At 38.1% G+C, this 14,941-nt stretch overlaps 1 protein-coding gene across 8 annotated transcripts in view; it reads right to left on the reverse strand.

Moving 5' to 3' along the window:
* The window catches only part of LOC114471999 (ras/Rap GTPase-activating protein SynGAP-like), a 75,339-nt gene that overhangs the window by 31,330 nt on the left and 29,068 nt on the right, over positions 1-14,941 (reverse strand). For 6 of the 8 annotated variants that reach the window (XM_028461026.1, XM_028461023.1, XM_028461025.1 and 3 more), the window contains 5 exons: positions 13,479-13,715; positions 11,886-12,087; positions 8,011-8,201; positions 7,180-7,387; positions 4,567-5,136 (listed from right to left, as the gene is read on the reverse strand). In XM_028461026.1, coding sequence (XP_028316827.1) covers positions 4,567-5,136; positions 7,180-7,387; positions 8,011-8,201; positions 11,886-12,087; positions 13,479-13,715 — 1,408 coding nt within the window. The remainder of the gene's footprint in view (positions 1-4,566; positions 5,137-7,179; positions 7,388-8,010; positions 8,202-11,885; positions 12,088-13,478; positions 13,716-14,941) is intronic. The other 2 variants (XM_028461024.1, XM_028461021.1) reach the window with 1 other exon arrangement.

Below are 14,941 nucleotides of genomic sequence, written 5' to 3' on the forward strand. Positions count from 1 at the left end.
TTACTATAGCCTTACTTCCGTTATGAGGTGTTTGAAATTTTTTCGTCCGTTATGAGGTGTTTGAAAATTTTTTGCCCGTTTTTATGCCTTACTATATCTGTTATGAGGTGTTTGAAAAAATTTTGTAATTTTTTATGCCTTACTATAGCCTTACTTCCATTATGAGGTGTTTGAAATTTTTTCGCCAAAATTCATGCCTTACTATAGCCTTACTTCCGTTATGAGGTGTTTGAAATTTTTTTGCCCGTTCTTATGCCTTACTATAGCCTTACTTCCGTTATGAAGTGTTTGAAATTTTTTTGCCCCTTTTTATGCCTTACTATAGCCTTACTTCCCTTATGAGGTGTTTGAAATTTTTTTGCTCGTTTTTATGCCTTACTATAGCCTTACTTCCGTTAAGAGGTGTTTGAAATTTTTTCGTCCGTATATATGCCTTACTATAGCCTTACTTTCGTTATGAGGTGTTTGAAATTTTTTCGTCCGTTTTTATGCCTTACTATATCCTTACTTCCGTTATGAGGTGTTTGAAAAAATTTTGTCAGTTTTTATGCCTTACTATAGCCTTACTTCCGATATGAGGTGTTTGAAATTTTTTCGCCCAATTTTATGCCTTACTATAGCCTTACTTCCGTTATGAGGTGTTTGAAATTTTTTCGTCCGTTTTTATGCCTTACTATAGCCTTACTTCCGTTATGAAGTGTTTGAAAATTTTTTGCCCGTTTTTATGCCTTACTATAGCCTTACTTCCGTTATGAGGTGTTTGAAAAAATTTTGTCAGTTTTTATGCCTTACTATAGCCTTACTTCCGTTATGAGGTGTTTGAAATTTTTTTGCTCGTTTTTATGCCTTACTATAGCCTTACTTCCGTTAAGAGGTGTTTGAAATTTTTTCGCCAAAATTCATGCCTTACTATAGCCTTACTTCCATTATGAGGCTTTTTAAAAAATTTTGTCAGTTTTTATGCCTTACTATAGTCTTACTTCCGTTATGAGGTGTTTGAAATTTTTTCGTCCGTTTTTATGCCTTACTATAGCCTTACTGCCGTTATGAGGTGTTTGAATTTTTTTCGTCCGTTTTTATGCCTTACTATAGTCTTACTTCCGTTATGAGGTGTTTGAAAAAAAAAATTCAGTTTTTATGCCTTACTATAGCCTTACTTCCGTTATGAGGTGTTTGAAATTTTTTTGCCCAATTTTATGCCTTACTATAGCCTTACTTCCGTTATGAGGTGTTTGAAATTTTTTCGCCCAATTTTATGCCTTACTATAGCCTTACTTCCGTTATGAGGTGTTTGAAATTTTTTCGTCCGTTATGAGGTGTTTGAAAATTTTTTGCCCGTTTTTATGCCTTACTATATCCGTTATGAGGTGTTTGAAAAATTTTTGTAATTTTTTATGCCTTACTATAGCCTTACTTCCATTATGAGGTGTTTGAAATTTTTTCGCCAAAATTCATGCCTTACTATAGCCTTACTTCCATTATGAGGCTTTTTAAAAAATTTTGCTCGTTTTTATGCCTTACTATAACCTTACTTCCGTTATGAGGTGTTTGAAATTTTTTCGTCCGTTTTTATGCCTTACTATAGCCTTACTTCCGTTAAGAGGTGTTTGAAATTTTTTTGCCAAAATTCATGCCTTACTATAGCCTTACTATAGCCTTACTTCCGTTATGAGGTGTTTGAAATTTTTTCGTCCGTTATGAGGTGTTTGAAAATTTTTTGCTCGTTTTTATGCCTTACTATAACCTTACTTCCGATATGAGGTGTTTGAAATTTTTTCGCCCAATTTTATGCCTTACTATAGCCTTACTATAGCCTTACTTCCGTTATGAGGTGTTTGAAATTTTTTCGTCCGTTATGAGGTGTTTGAAAATTTTTTGCACGTTTTTATGCCTTACTATATCCGTTATGAGGTGTTTGAAAAATTTTTGTAATTTTTTATGCCTTACTATAGCCTTACTTCCATTATGAGGTGTTTGAAATTTTTTCGCCAAAATTCATGCCTTACTATAGCCTTACTTCCGTTATGAGGTGTTTGAATTTTTTTCGTCCGTTTTTATGCCTTACTATAGCCTTACTTCCGTTATGAGGTGTTTGAAAAAAAATTTTCAGTTTTTATGCCTTACTATAGCCTTACTTCCGTTATGAGGTGTTTGAAATTTTTTCGCCAAAATTCATGCCTTACTATAGCCTTACTTCCGTTATGAGGTGTTTGAATTTTTTTCGTCCGTTTTTATGCCTTACTATAGCCTTACTTCCGTTATGAGGTGTTTGAAAAAAAATTTTCAGTTTTTATGCCTTACTTCTGTTATGAGGTGTTTGAAAAAATGTTGTCAGTTTTTAAGCCTTACCTATAGCCTTACTTCCGTTATGAGGTGTTTGAAAAATTTTTGTCAGTTTTTATGCTTTACTTCCGTTATGAGGTGTTTGAAAAAATGTTGTAATTTTTTATGCCTTACTATAGGCTTACCTCTGTTTGGAGGTGTTTGAAATTTTTTCACCTGATTTCAATGCGTGAATTGTGGTTAATAAATTACAGGATGTAATTTAAATGAAAATACCTCCAGTTGAGGGCATTTCTCAGCAATTTTTAGGTGAGATTAAAAAAAAGATTAATTGAATTAATCACACAGCATATTTAATTAATCGCACAATACTTTTAATCTGTTGACAGCACTGATATATACTGTATATATATATATGCGTAAGTATATATATATATATAACATTTTTGCATATTAATTTAGCGAGCAGGTCCTAACTGTAACAGAATTACGCACAGTGTTGGCTGCAATGATTGTTGAAAGGAGAAGAGGCAGACAACAAAAAGAAAAGATGTTTAATGCTCAACAAGTTCCCATTTTTGGTGTGACCGACTCAAACACAAAATATATTGCAATATTTACCAATGTCAGTTTGGATACTTTAAGTACGTAAGCAAAAATGTGTCCTTATTAACCACAAAAAAATAAAACACCCAAGAAACAGCCACCTCAGAGAGAGAAAAAAAGATGTGGCACTGCTTTCCTTCTTGCGGTTTGTGGTCTCTGCCAAGGTGGCTGTTTAGGGCAGAATTGAGCAGTGTGACTGGAACAAATAGACTTCTGGTGATCTTTCACTATAAGAAAAACGTCTTTATATTCATGTGGTGGCCTACATACCTGAATAAATTCAATGTATTCACCTAAAGAAATGACTGTTTGTGTTGAACTTACCTTCATCTGCGGTTTGAAAGGTGTCACATTACCTTGGATACCAGTTATCGACTCATCGCAGAGAGAAAACGACAGCGGCTGCTCTTCCCCCAGACCACCACCTGTTTCATTTTCCCAGGACTTACTGAAAGCAATATTTCCCTTAGTTCTTCATCTTATCCTGCCATCTTTCTTTGATTTCATTTAATGTTCCTCTGGTTTTCCCTACAGCTTTGTCTCTCTCACAGATAGCCTTCCGTATTGTATTTTTCCTGGTTGTAGTGAGATTTCTTGAGGACAATGTTTTTTTTTGTTTGTATTTTTTCCCATTGACACCTTCTGTTCAGTGGCTTTATATTTCATTTTGCGCTATGGCCTAATCAGCTCTTATATATGCTCCATGTTGGAAACATCACATGCGCAAAATCCTAATATAAACAGAGCGGTCTCAATGCTCTGTTCAAAGCCACACCCCAACAACCTTGAACACGTATCTCATATATAAAAAAAAAAAAATCCCACAAATCATGATCCGTCCAAACACAGCATCTCTTCATCACTTTTCAGGCCCTTCAGATGCCTCATTTGTGCTCGATATTTCCAGGCACAGTGTGACGTGCTAAGAGCGCACGCAGTAGAAGGAAAAGACAGATGGGGAATCTAAATAGTGCAATAAAAACTGGTCATGGAAACATCTGAATTTTGAAAAAACACTCAAATATCGCAAAAAAGTTTTTACGCTTTCATGAGGAGGAATTTAAGACGTTTCGATATTGAAATGTATCGCAAAAGCTCCATGAAAACACGTTTTATGCAAATATATGTCACAAAATGTGACTTACATTGTCACATGACCAATTCTCTAAGAGAAAACATGGCGCGGTACGTGTAGACAGAAGTAGAGACATTTCTTAGCATTATACATAAAAATCATTACTGCCACGTTAGACGTGAAACAACAAAGGAATATGGCGTGCTATAAGGTGGTTTGGAGCGTCCATCTTATTCTTCCTGCGGCGAAGTCTCATGGGAAGAGATTTCACTGGAGTTACGAGGCTCCTGTCCAAAACATTTTTCAATGGAAACGCGTTCAAAGCGCAATTATAGTCTGTCGACATTTAGAAATATTGTTTTAATTTTTCGCAAAAATCTTTACCAGCTCATTTACCCATTCACATTCACACACCAATGGGACAGAGCTGCCAAGCAAGGCGCTAGTCAACCATTGGGAGCACCTTAGGGTTCAGTGTCTTGCCCAAGGACACATAGATAGGTATAGCCTTGGGGTCGAACCCTCTGCCACCTGAACGACTGTTGCCAACAACAGGGTACCACGTGCAGCAAGTGAATAAATAATGCATGCAAATAATTTACCTGCACTTGCAGTGACAGCTGGTGCCAGGCATAGTCATTGTTGTGGTTCTGTCGGGAGAAATCGTCGCTGTAGCTGTGCGAGTGGACGATGCTGGGCTGCACCAGGCTGTTCTGGGACCGCAGGGCGGACAAGTCCTCACTGCGGGAGAAGGCGTTGTTGCCAAAGGCAGGCGCATACTCATGGTGGCCATTCTCCTGCTCAGGAGCCAGGAGAAGAGGGGGAGGGTGTTGAGCCGGGGAGTTTTGGGAAGCCAGATGGAATAGTGGGTTCTGGAAAGACAGCGGGAAGTTCATGGCGGCTGCCGCCTGCTGTTGTTGCTGGGATATGGACTCAGTGGGGCCCCCTACGTGGCCCATCTGGCTCACCCTAAGCCCAGAGCCCACTGACCCAGCCTGCATATGTCCTCCCATTCGGAGAGGACGGCCAAGGTCCCCGAAACTGTGGCCAAGACCGGCGATGGAGGCTTGAGAGGAGGTGAGCATGTCGCCCACTGAGTTTAGGTTGGAAATGCTGTTCATGCGAGAGTCCTGGAGGTCCATCATGGAGACACTTTTGTTAACACTATGCACCTGAAAAACACAAAGGAATAAGATTTGTGCCACAAAAACAAAACTATGACAACAGCCATCTAATTTTTTTATTCACTATTTATTAACCAAATAACAATATTTAGTGCTTTATTTAGAAATATTGCAAAACAAAAGAAACAAACTTGACTATTAACACATAAGTTTACCAAGAATTAGTTGGATACAAATCATCTAAAAAGCATTAATAAGCTTGTTGGAGGATTATGTGGTGCTGGCTGTGAGATGGTCACATGGTCAATGGCAGATACATTATCCAGAAAAAAATCTGACTTAAGACTTAAAAACGTGGAAAGATTTGATCTTGAGACATTCGAAAACATTTAACAAGAAAATCAACGTCAATGAGGGACCTAAAATATTCTCACAAGTACAACATATTAACACAATATTCACACGTGTCTGCCTTCTCTCTTTATCTGCTGATTTAATTAATAACATGTCTTAAGGGTCATTCTGTGCTTTTTTTGATAGCAAATGTCAAAGCAGGTAACAAGGATTTCTGTTCATTGTTTTGAAGAGACTAACTTTCATGTCTTGGGTGTAAATGTACATTCTATAATAGTGCTTCCCAATCTTTTTGGTCCTGTGTACCCCCTCTTCATAGCATAAGTACCCTCTCCATAATTTCCTTTGTTTTTTCATTTGTGGATTAACGGGGTCTCCTAAACCTCTAAATGTGTCTTGACCATTGGTTCCCCTAGGCTTAATCTACAAATTCAAAACAATGAATGGAATTTTAAGTGGAATTTATTTATTTTCTTTTTTAAATAAAGAATGCAACTTTAATGTAATGACACCAACAGTAAGTAAATGCGGCCTCCGATTTAAAATGTAGCTAATTCTTGTCTCCTATTGTCAAATGTGTGATAAAATGGCCTCTACAGGATAAAATAATCCTGTTTCAATAAATTACAAGAAAATACAGCCTTTTATTGAGCAATATTGTTAGTTTGTGGTGAATTTGTCCCAAAAAAAATAGCCTAAAAAGCAACTAGGAAAATTTCCTGATTATTTTTTAATTAATTGTTAAATCTTTCTGAGCACCCCCTGGAATGTGCTCCTGTACCCCTAGGGGTACATGTACCCCTGTTTGGGAACCACTCTTCTATTCCACATTGTGTGGCGCTTTCTTTTTTTAAGCCTAAAATCCACCAAATCACATTTTTATTTAAAGGCACACTGTGTACCTTTTGGCCACTAGGGGCGCTAGATCAGTAACTTACACGCAAGCGCCCCATTGTGGCCGCAAGCACCGCAGCACTGTCGCAAAAATCAACAATCAGTCAGTCGGGCCTGCCTCCCTTGTCTTTAGATTCTGTATGCAGACGGTAGTTGACCTTCAACTTCGGGATAAGGATTGGCTCCAAGGGCTGGGCTCGTGCCGCGGCTGGAGGAACAGCCGCTGCCACCGCCGCCCTCCTCGCCATGTTGGTGGCGCTCCCCCGTACTCCCTGGCCTCACTACCATCGTTGGCCCCCTTCGCCGAGGGTCGGCGCGGCAGCCGGGGATGGGCGACCCCGCGCACGCCTTCAGCCCATAGACTGTAGCCGCAGCGCGAGCCCAGCTCCGCTTCGCACCCCAACCCAACACGAAACTACCATATTGTGCTCTTTTGGCTATAAACAGAGGCTAACTTGTTTCAACTGCCCACAGCAATGGCGCCGGGTCGGGAAATGCCCGTATGTTGTGATGTAACGTGGGAACTATGTATATGAGAGCCTGTGGTCACATGACTGCCATAAAGTGAAACGTTCTCCAGCCATTCTCCAAAGACGGTCCGTCTCCTCCAAACTTACATAGTCGGTATTTCAAGAGGGAAGCCCCGCTCAGAGCATTGATACTGTATATTGGTCTGAGGAATCATTTGAAATAACTCATACGGGTCAACTTTTTAGGTCAAAAAGTAAACGGTGTGCCTTTAAGTAAAATACCTTTTGCTGTGAGGTTCCAATCTATGGTGAATGTGTCCCTAGCAAGAACAATATGGTTGACAAATGACCAGAAAACAATTGGTTGACCCACCACCTTTGGATCAGGTTCCGTTATGTCCGAGCTGCTGGTGCAGTATGCAGGACTGGAGCGGGCCAGAGGAGGACGTGTCACGTAGAAAACTTCCCTGGACGAGCGAATGTCTCGCTCTGCCTGTCGCCTCATGTTTAGATTTGAAGCGAGCGACTCCACCGCTGAGATTCCTCCAGGAGGCGACGGCAGACGAGAGGCGTCTATCGAGCTGCGTGTAAGTGAAAAAAAGAGAAGCGTGATCATGTCTCAAATGCTTAAAAAACTCAGTCCTGAGCAAATTACTTTGTGAACTTAGCGTATGCTAAGAATTTAACAGGTGTGGCAACTCAGCTCCTGTCAGTCAGTCATGGATTAACTTCTCTGTTGGATGTGTTTGTTTGAATTCTTAGATATTGCTTACCATGGGTCTCTAAATCTGCATGCATCATAATTAAAATTTTCACATTTTATCTCAGCAGGCAAAAACATGGTAAAAAAGACAACACTAAAAAATTAGTTAATCCCACTTGAAAAAGCCTTGTAGAAGTAATTGTCTCTCAGCAATAAACAGGGTGTTGATATGAATTAAAACACAGCGCAAAGAGGTTGGTATAAGGAAGTCAGGGAACAGCTGCTGTGGGCAATTACTGATTAATAAAAATACTCAAAAAGCCAGAGGAGCTGCACTAACATTATCAGCATGAGCTTTTAGTTCTCAAATCACACTTTTGTGCATTTTTTTCGTCTTTGAATGTGTGTGTGTGTTTAACAGCTTTAATCTTCAGTGTTTTAGCTGGAAATTCACTATTATGACACGGCACAAAATATTCACAGCAGGGGACGGGACCATACCTGTTCAAGTCCCGCATCATGAGGCTTTGAAAGTCCGAGGACATGAGACGGTTGAAGGAGGGTCGGGAGAAGAGTCTGTCATTGGGTCGTTCGGGTTGGTGGTTTGCAGGCATGTGGAGCTGTGGGTTCCTCAGAGCTACGCTGATGTCGTTCAACAGCCGCGGCAGAGGTCCCAGTTTCAGTATGGCATCCTGGCAACAAGCACTTATCATTACTATTAAGATAAAAACACATGCTCACTTATCGCTACTATAGTGTCCACATGGTTTGGAATCGCTGGTTATCTTTATAACACGGGTTCTCAAACTGTTTTGGCTCAATACTCACTTTATCTTATTTCTGAATCCAAGTACGCCAGTTGTCCGACTACAACATTTTGCTTAGAGAACTATTTAAAAACAACGATACATCACAATGATGGAATGAACGACTGATAACACACATTTTAAAGAAAGAATTGGAAACAAACAGTATTCAGTGAATGTGGATCGCGACCACATTTGATATCAAGAATTTCTGGCAACCCCAAAGACGTTTTTTTTTCTTTCTAGAATTTGTTTTTGATCATTTTTGAACTCAGTTATTATATATATGAATTTTTTTAACTGCATTTTAGTTGAACTAGATTTATATTTGTGAAATTGAAAGTATAGAAATACCAACCCCAAAGTTGAAAAACAATGATTTAGTGGTTCCTGAATAGATATATTTGTATAGTCTTTATCATTTACGGTCATCTCACGCCTGGGGTGAGAACAAGACTAAAAATTTATTTGTTAATTTCCCACTCTCTCTCTCTCTCTCACTCTCAAGTACCCCCTGTAGTGCCATCGCGTACCCCCATTTGAGAAACATTGACTTAAAAGATGAACTTGAGTCGTACAGCAATAATAAATGTTACATCATCACAACTGTTTTGAATGTAAACATATTTAAATAATCCATTCATTCAATCCAGTGGATTAATATTATTGATATTATTATTATTATATATTCTACTCCCGCTTTGATTCTCATCTTACTTGAATTGCAAAACAATGACACCCTGGAAAGGGAGAAATAAATGCTGAAGGAGAACATGCAAACTATTACTGCCTCTCAGTGCAGGGATCGTGGGTTCAAGTCCCACTGATGTCTCCGTCAAGCTCTGCGTTAGACTGGCATCCTATCAAGGAGCGTTTACACTGCCTTACGCCCCATGTCTGCTGGGAAAGGCTCCAGCATTGCCTGCAACCCTCTACAACACATCAAGGCCCGGGGCCAAATCCGGCCCACTTGAGGAAGTTAAAATGACTGAAAAAACTTGAAACATTTTGTAAATGACCAACTAATTCAGTTGTAGTATTCTCAGTCCCTCCAAATACAAAAAATCTATTAAAATTCACAAAATTTGCAATTCTCAGTTTTCCAGTTCTTATATCACATTGACTGCTGTCATGTGATATAAGAACTTGTTGAAAGAACTCGATTATTCCAAAGTCTGGCAAATTTTCCTCAAATTATTTCTCAAAATGTCCCCAAATTCAAAAACACAAACAGCTTCTTGATTCTTGTATATACTGTATCTGAATTGTATTTGTATTATTATTATTATTTTTTCTACTGTAATGTGTGCACTTGTATTTAATCATTATTTAATTAACAGTCTTTTACTTAATTATGTACATTTTCTTTTCTTTCTTTGTTAAGTGTTTCTTCTTTTCATTTGTGAAATTCTAAAGCCTCTGTAAGAAAGTAATTTCCTCCTGGGATAAATAAGGTACTTCTGATTCTCAACATTATCATTTTCATGTGGAAATGCAAACCAGGGCATAGTAACATTAATTTGGATTTTCTCTTTTTTTTACACCTAAAATCTGTGGCCCACTTAAGCCCAAACTGGTCCGTATTTGGCCCCTGAACTAAAATGAGTTTGACACTCATGCTGTACAGGATAAGCAGGGATAGAAGACGAGATGAGAACATGAGAACTACATGGGAAAAGGCTGGTATGCCCCCCCCCCCCAAAAAAAGACTTGTCTACAGCGCACCCACTGTGTTACGCTTGCCTGACAATGTGTGTGACATTAGTAATTTGAATAAAATATGTTCTCTAATGGTTCAGCGATTCATTCATCCAGTGATTTATTTCCTTTTTATTAAAACAAGATTGATGTTATCTATTAAATAAGCTGATGTAACTGAAGGAAAAAAGCTAAACCATTCTAAATCACTGACAGGAAGTGATGCAAACTGATTGTGTCTTCATCGTGGATGGTATCAGGGTGAAAAAAGGAAATATCTCCACGCGGTAACAGAAGCAGGAGGAAAGGGCAAGAACAAAGATTTATTAGACAAGTCCAACGGCTGGATGTCTGGGTCAGATTCAGAATCAACATTTCCCCACCATTTGGGCCGTTTAGTGTTACTTTATGTTATGTTATCACGACAGGTAAACAGCCTTTACAAAAATAAAAATATATGAAAATGGTTTGAGGCATTTTGAATAAGATTAGGTGGAACATCAGCAGCTGTATCAGGTGATATAGAGTGTTTATGGTCTGCAGTGGTTAGTGGTTATTAAAAATAGGAAACGGGTCAGTGTATGTTTTGGTCATTGGATTTTCAGTTCAGAAAAGGACAACGATAAAACAAAAACAAAAATATATTTTATTTTAAAATTCAAAAATTAAAGGCACACTGGTTAACTTTTGGCCACTAGAGGCGCTACACCAGTAACTTTCACGTGGCAACAAGCGCTGCAGCACTGTCGCAAAAATCAACAATGTCGGGCCAGCCTCCCTTGTCTTTTGATTGTGTTTGCAGACAGTGCCTAAAGAATCCATGTTTAATTGAACTATCGCTCGCTACCGTTGTTGGCCCCCTTCGCCGAGGGTCGGCACGGCAGCCGGGGATGGGCGACCCCGCGCACGCCTTCTGCCCATAGACTGTAGCCGCAGCGCGAGCCCAGCTCCGCTTCGCACCCCAACACGAAACTACCATATTGTGCTGTAAACAGAGGCTAACTCGTATCAACTGCCCACAGCAATGGCGCCGGGTCAGGAAATGCCAGTATGTTGTGATGTCACGTGGGAACTATGTATACGAGAGCCTGTGGTCACATGACTGCCATAAAGTGAAACGTTCTCCAGGCATTCTCCAAAGACGGTCCGTCTCCTCCAAACTTACATAGTCGGTATTTCAAGAGGGAAGCCCCGCTCAGAGCGTTGATACTGTCAAGCGCTGTATATTGGTCTGAGGAATCATTTAAAATAACTCTTTAGGTCACAAAGTCCACGGTGTGCCTTTAAGATGGAAATTCAGGACATTTTTCTTTCTAAGGGTCAAGAAAGGATAAACAAGACTTAAAAAATGATTGATTCTAATTTTCTGTTTCTAAAAAACAAAAAAATTAAATGTAAACAAACAAAAACACATTTTTTTTTTATACATGCTTATATATGGTGCGACCGGAAGTTGCCGTTTTCAAAGTAGAGGATGGTGCTGTGTCGATACTAATTAAGAAAAATGCCTTGAATATCAATCTTAATTTTTGAATCAAATAACTACTCATTTTTTGTTTTTAATACCCTTTTTTCTGAACGAAAAAAAAAAACAATGAGAAAAATATACATTGACATACACTGACCGCTAAGGAAGGAAGCGTGATTTTTCTTTCTAAGAGTCCAGAAAAAAATAAACAAAACACTGTCAATTTTAATTTTCTGTTTCTAAAAACAAAAAAATAAACATTAGAAGACAGGAACAAACAAACATGCTATATATATTTGTAAGTATAACATTATTCTACTCGTCAAACCAAAGTCGTTCAGAGAGAAACCCGCTTCGTATTTCTCAGTTTTATTTTGAAAGCGTGTATGTGGAACACCTCCTACCTTGCTCAGCTGGCCCATGACCTCCCACAGCAGGCTGTGCAGCATGGACAGCTCTCGGCCCAGGTCGATGTAGCCCTCAAAGCCGCCAGCGTTCCCGCCTGCGTCCATGTTGGAAATCTCATAGAGGAACTGCTGCATGGAGCCCCATTCCATCTCCAGGAATTCATTCATGAAATACATGAACTCCTCCTTTGGTCCAAATCTACACACATTACATCACAGCCATGTGAAACACTGGGGAACAAAAAGATGGAAACATACTGTATACTACTTTCCCTGCACCTGATGTTCTAGAACAGCGGTTCCCAACCTTTTTTGTCCAGTGTACCCCTTTTGCATTTTTGTCATATCATGTGTAACCCCTCTTCATATCATAAGTACCTTTTCCATCATTGCACATGCTTTACTGTGTCTCAAACATTGGTTCCTTAAAAACAATGAGTAGAAGTTAAAGTGGAATTTTTGTTTTTTTACTTAAATAGTAAGTACTACGGTCTCCTTTATGAAATGTAGCTAAGAATTGTCTCCTATTGTCAGAAGTGTGATAAAATGCCCTCTACGGCATAAAATAATCCTGTTTCAATAAATTACAAGAAAATGCAGTATCTTATTGAGCAATAGTACTTTTATTTTGTGATGAATTTGTCCAAAAAAAAAAAAAAGCCTAAAAAGGAACTAGGGATATGTTTTAGTACCCCTGCAATGCGGTCCTGTACCCCTATGGGTCCATGTACCCCTGTTTGGGAACCACTGTTCTTGGTCAATTTGTGTCCAGAAGAGGATTGTAATATGATCGTCACTGAACATGTTTGAAAGTTAATGATGTGAAGCACAAATTACACATTTCTATTTCATGTTGAGACAGTTTACAGCAACAAAATAAAGAAAAACATGAAAATTATTTTTCATTTATTTATTTTTTAAAGCTTCTGTTGGTGGTTTTCGAAAATTATGTTAATTCTGTGGACGTAATTGCTGTTTTCTGATGTTTAGCAGAAAGAAAGAAAATATGTTTCAATATACACATTTGCTCTTCAGCCTGTGCTACAGAACAATGCATTTAAAACCAGAAACATCTAAAAATGATACATACCTGAAAGGTCAAATTAAATATTTAATATTTACATAGTGGACGGCTGTGTTTCCCCTGATAGCTTTGATTCTATTGGTGATGAGGAAATAGTGGTGCATGAGTGCCGAAGCTGCAACCAGTTATTAAAGCTTCTGATGACACCCAGTGTAATGTTTTTAATGTGCCACGGCCATGAACGATGATGACAGTATTTTGTATTAAAGCATCGTAAGGTGTCTTACATTTCAACAATTTTTTGCACTTCCAAGAAATCCATGAAAAGAAATACGTCTATGCTTTTTAAAAACCCTGATTTTGTTTCCATGAATCATTTAAGAGTACATATTGTACCTAACACAATACAGACTTTTCACACTTCAATATGTTGGCAATAGATGTCTATTATGAGAGTTGTTAGATACTGTAGATGATGAGTAACAGCTAATACATTCGTTGTCTGAGCAAAACCTTAAGTAACAACGTTTTAAAATGTGTTGGTGAAGAGGAGGGTGGACACTCACTTGTTGAAGCTGGCCAGGTTCTGCATCACCTTGGCTATGAGGGTGAGGGTGCGGGATGTGCGCTCAGCGGGGTACTCCTGCATCAGGTTGAACAGCGACGGAGACATGATGGCCGGACACATGAAGCGAAGAAACAAGGAGGAGCTGATGAGGGTGTCGGCCAAATCCTCCCGTCCACGCTCGGCACATCTGGATCTCCACGAGGCGAAAACCTCCTTCAGCTCGCGAGGAAATATGCTGGAATATACATGATATATAATCGTACTGGTAAGGTAGAGGTAAACATAGAGCAGTTCGTTCTTGATATCAGACAACATATTATGCATAAATAAGAGCTTTCCTTGTAAGATTTCCCCTAAAAAAATTACAAACATATGTTTTTGTTTATAAAAGGACAATAATTTATCGTCCGGATTTAAAATTTTCTTTTTCATACAAACAAAATCTTGAAATATTGATCAAAAAGACATTTTTTTATAATTTTTTTATCATCAGATAAATTAATTACAGTTAAATTCTCAATTACAATTAATCACAATCATTGAGGCTGAAATAAGTAACCTAATAAAAGTTAACCTTCCTCTTGTGTTAGCTTTCTGTTAGCATCTCTTATGATAACGGGTCCTAAATCAGCTGTAAAATACACTAAAACAAATATCAATCATCTAACCGTGTTAGATTTTAATATTTATTGTGTAGGCGTCTTGATTTCAATGTTTCTTTAAATGATAAAATGTGGGAAAGCTTGATATGAAACGTATTTTAATCATTTTTAACTACATATGTGTAGAACTGCACATAGAACTATAACATGGTTCCCCAGTTTTGCGTGAAATTATAATTGGCAATTTTTATAGAATTCTCATTGCAATTACAATTACAAAGTCAACTTATTTTTTTAAATTTTTACTCTTATTCTAACTTTTGTCTGTGGCCGTGTATATGTGTGGCTACATATAAGTGTACGGATATGTGTGTATATGTATGTACAATATACTCTTACTGGTTTTTTTGTCTGTTTTTTTAAATTTTTTATTAATATTAGTATTTTTAATTTTTTTTCTCAACACTATGTTCACTATTTTGATTGTACATTACCGTATATAACTACGCTTGTATAGTAGTACATGTTTTGGATGGTAGTGTACAGGTTTGTTTTTGTCTTTTGTTCTTATTGTCTGAACTATGACTGACTGCAGGAGAAAATGTTCTATATCTTTTCCTTTGTTTCACTGTACCTTTGTAATCGAAATCGCAATTATTCAAACAATTATTTGTCCACCAAAAAGTTATATTATTTTTTTGTACAAAAAAAACATAAAATATATTCTTTAAACATAAACAAAATCCTTCAAACACTAATTCACGTTTGCACAAAACAAAAACACTTCTAGGTCTTCATCATTAAACCCAAAGTGTTCCCATAGAAGAGAATTTGACTTGCCACTTGTTTACCAAGCGTT

Source organism: Gouania willdenowi, chromosome 11 (genome assembly GCF_900634775.1).
Source record: "Gouania willdenowi chromosome 11, fGouWil2.1, whole genome shotgun sequence".
Classification (NCBI taxonomy): Eukaryota; Metazoa; Chordata; class Actinopteri; order Blenniiformes; family Gobiesocidae; genus Gouania; species Gouania willdenowi.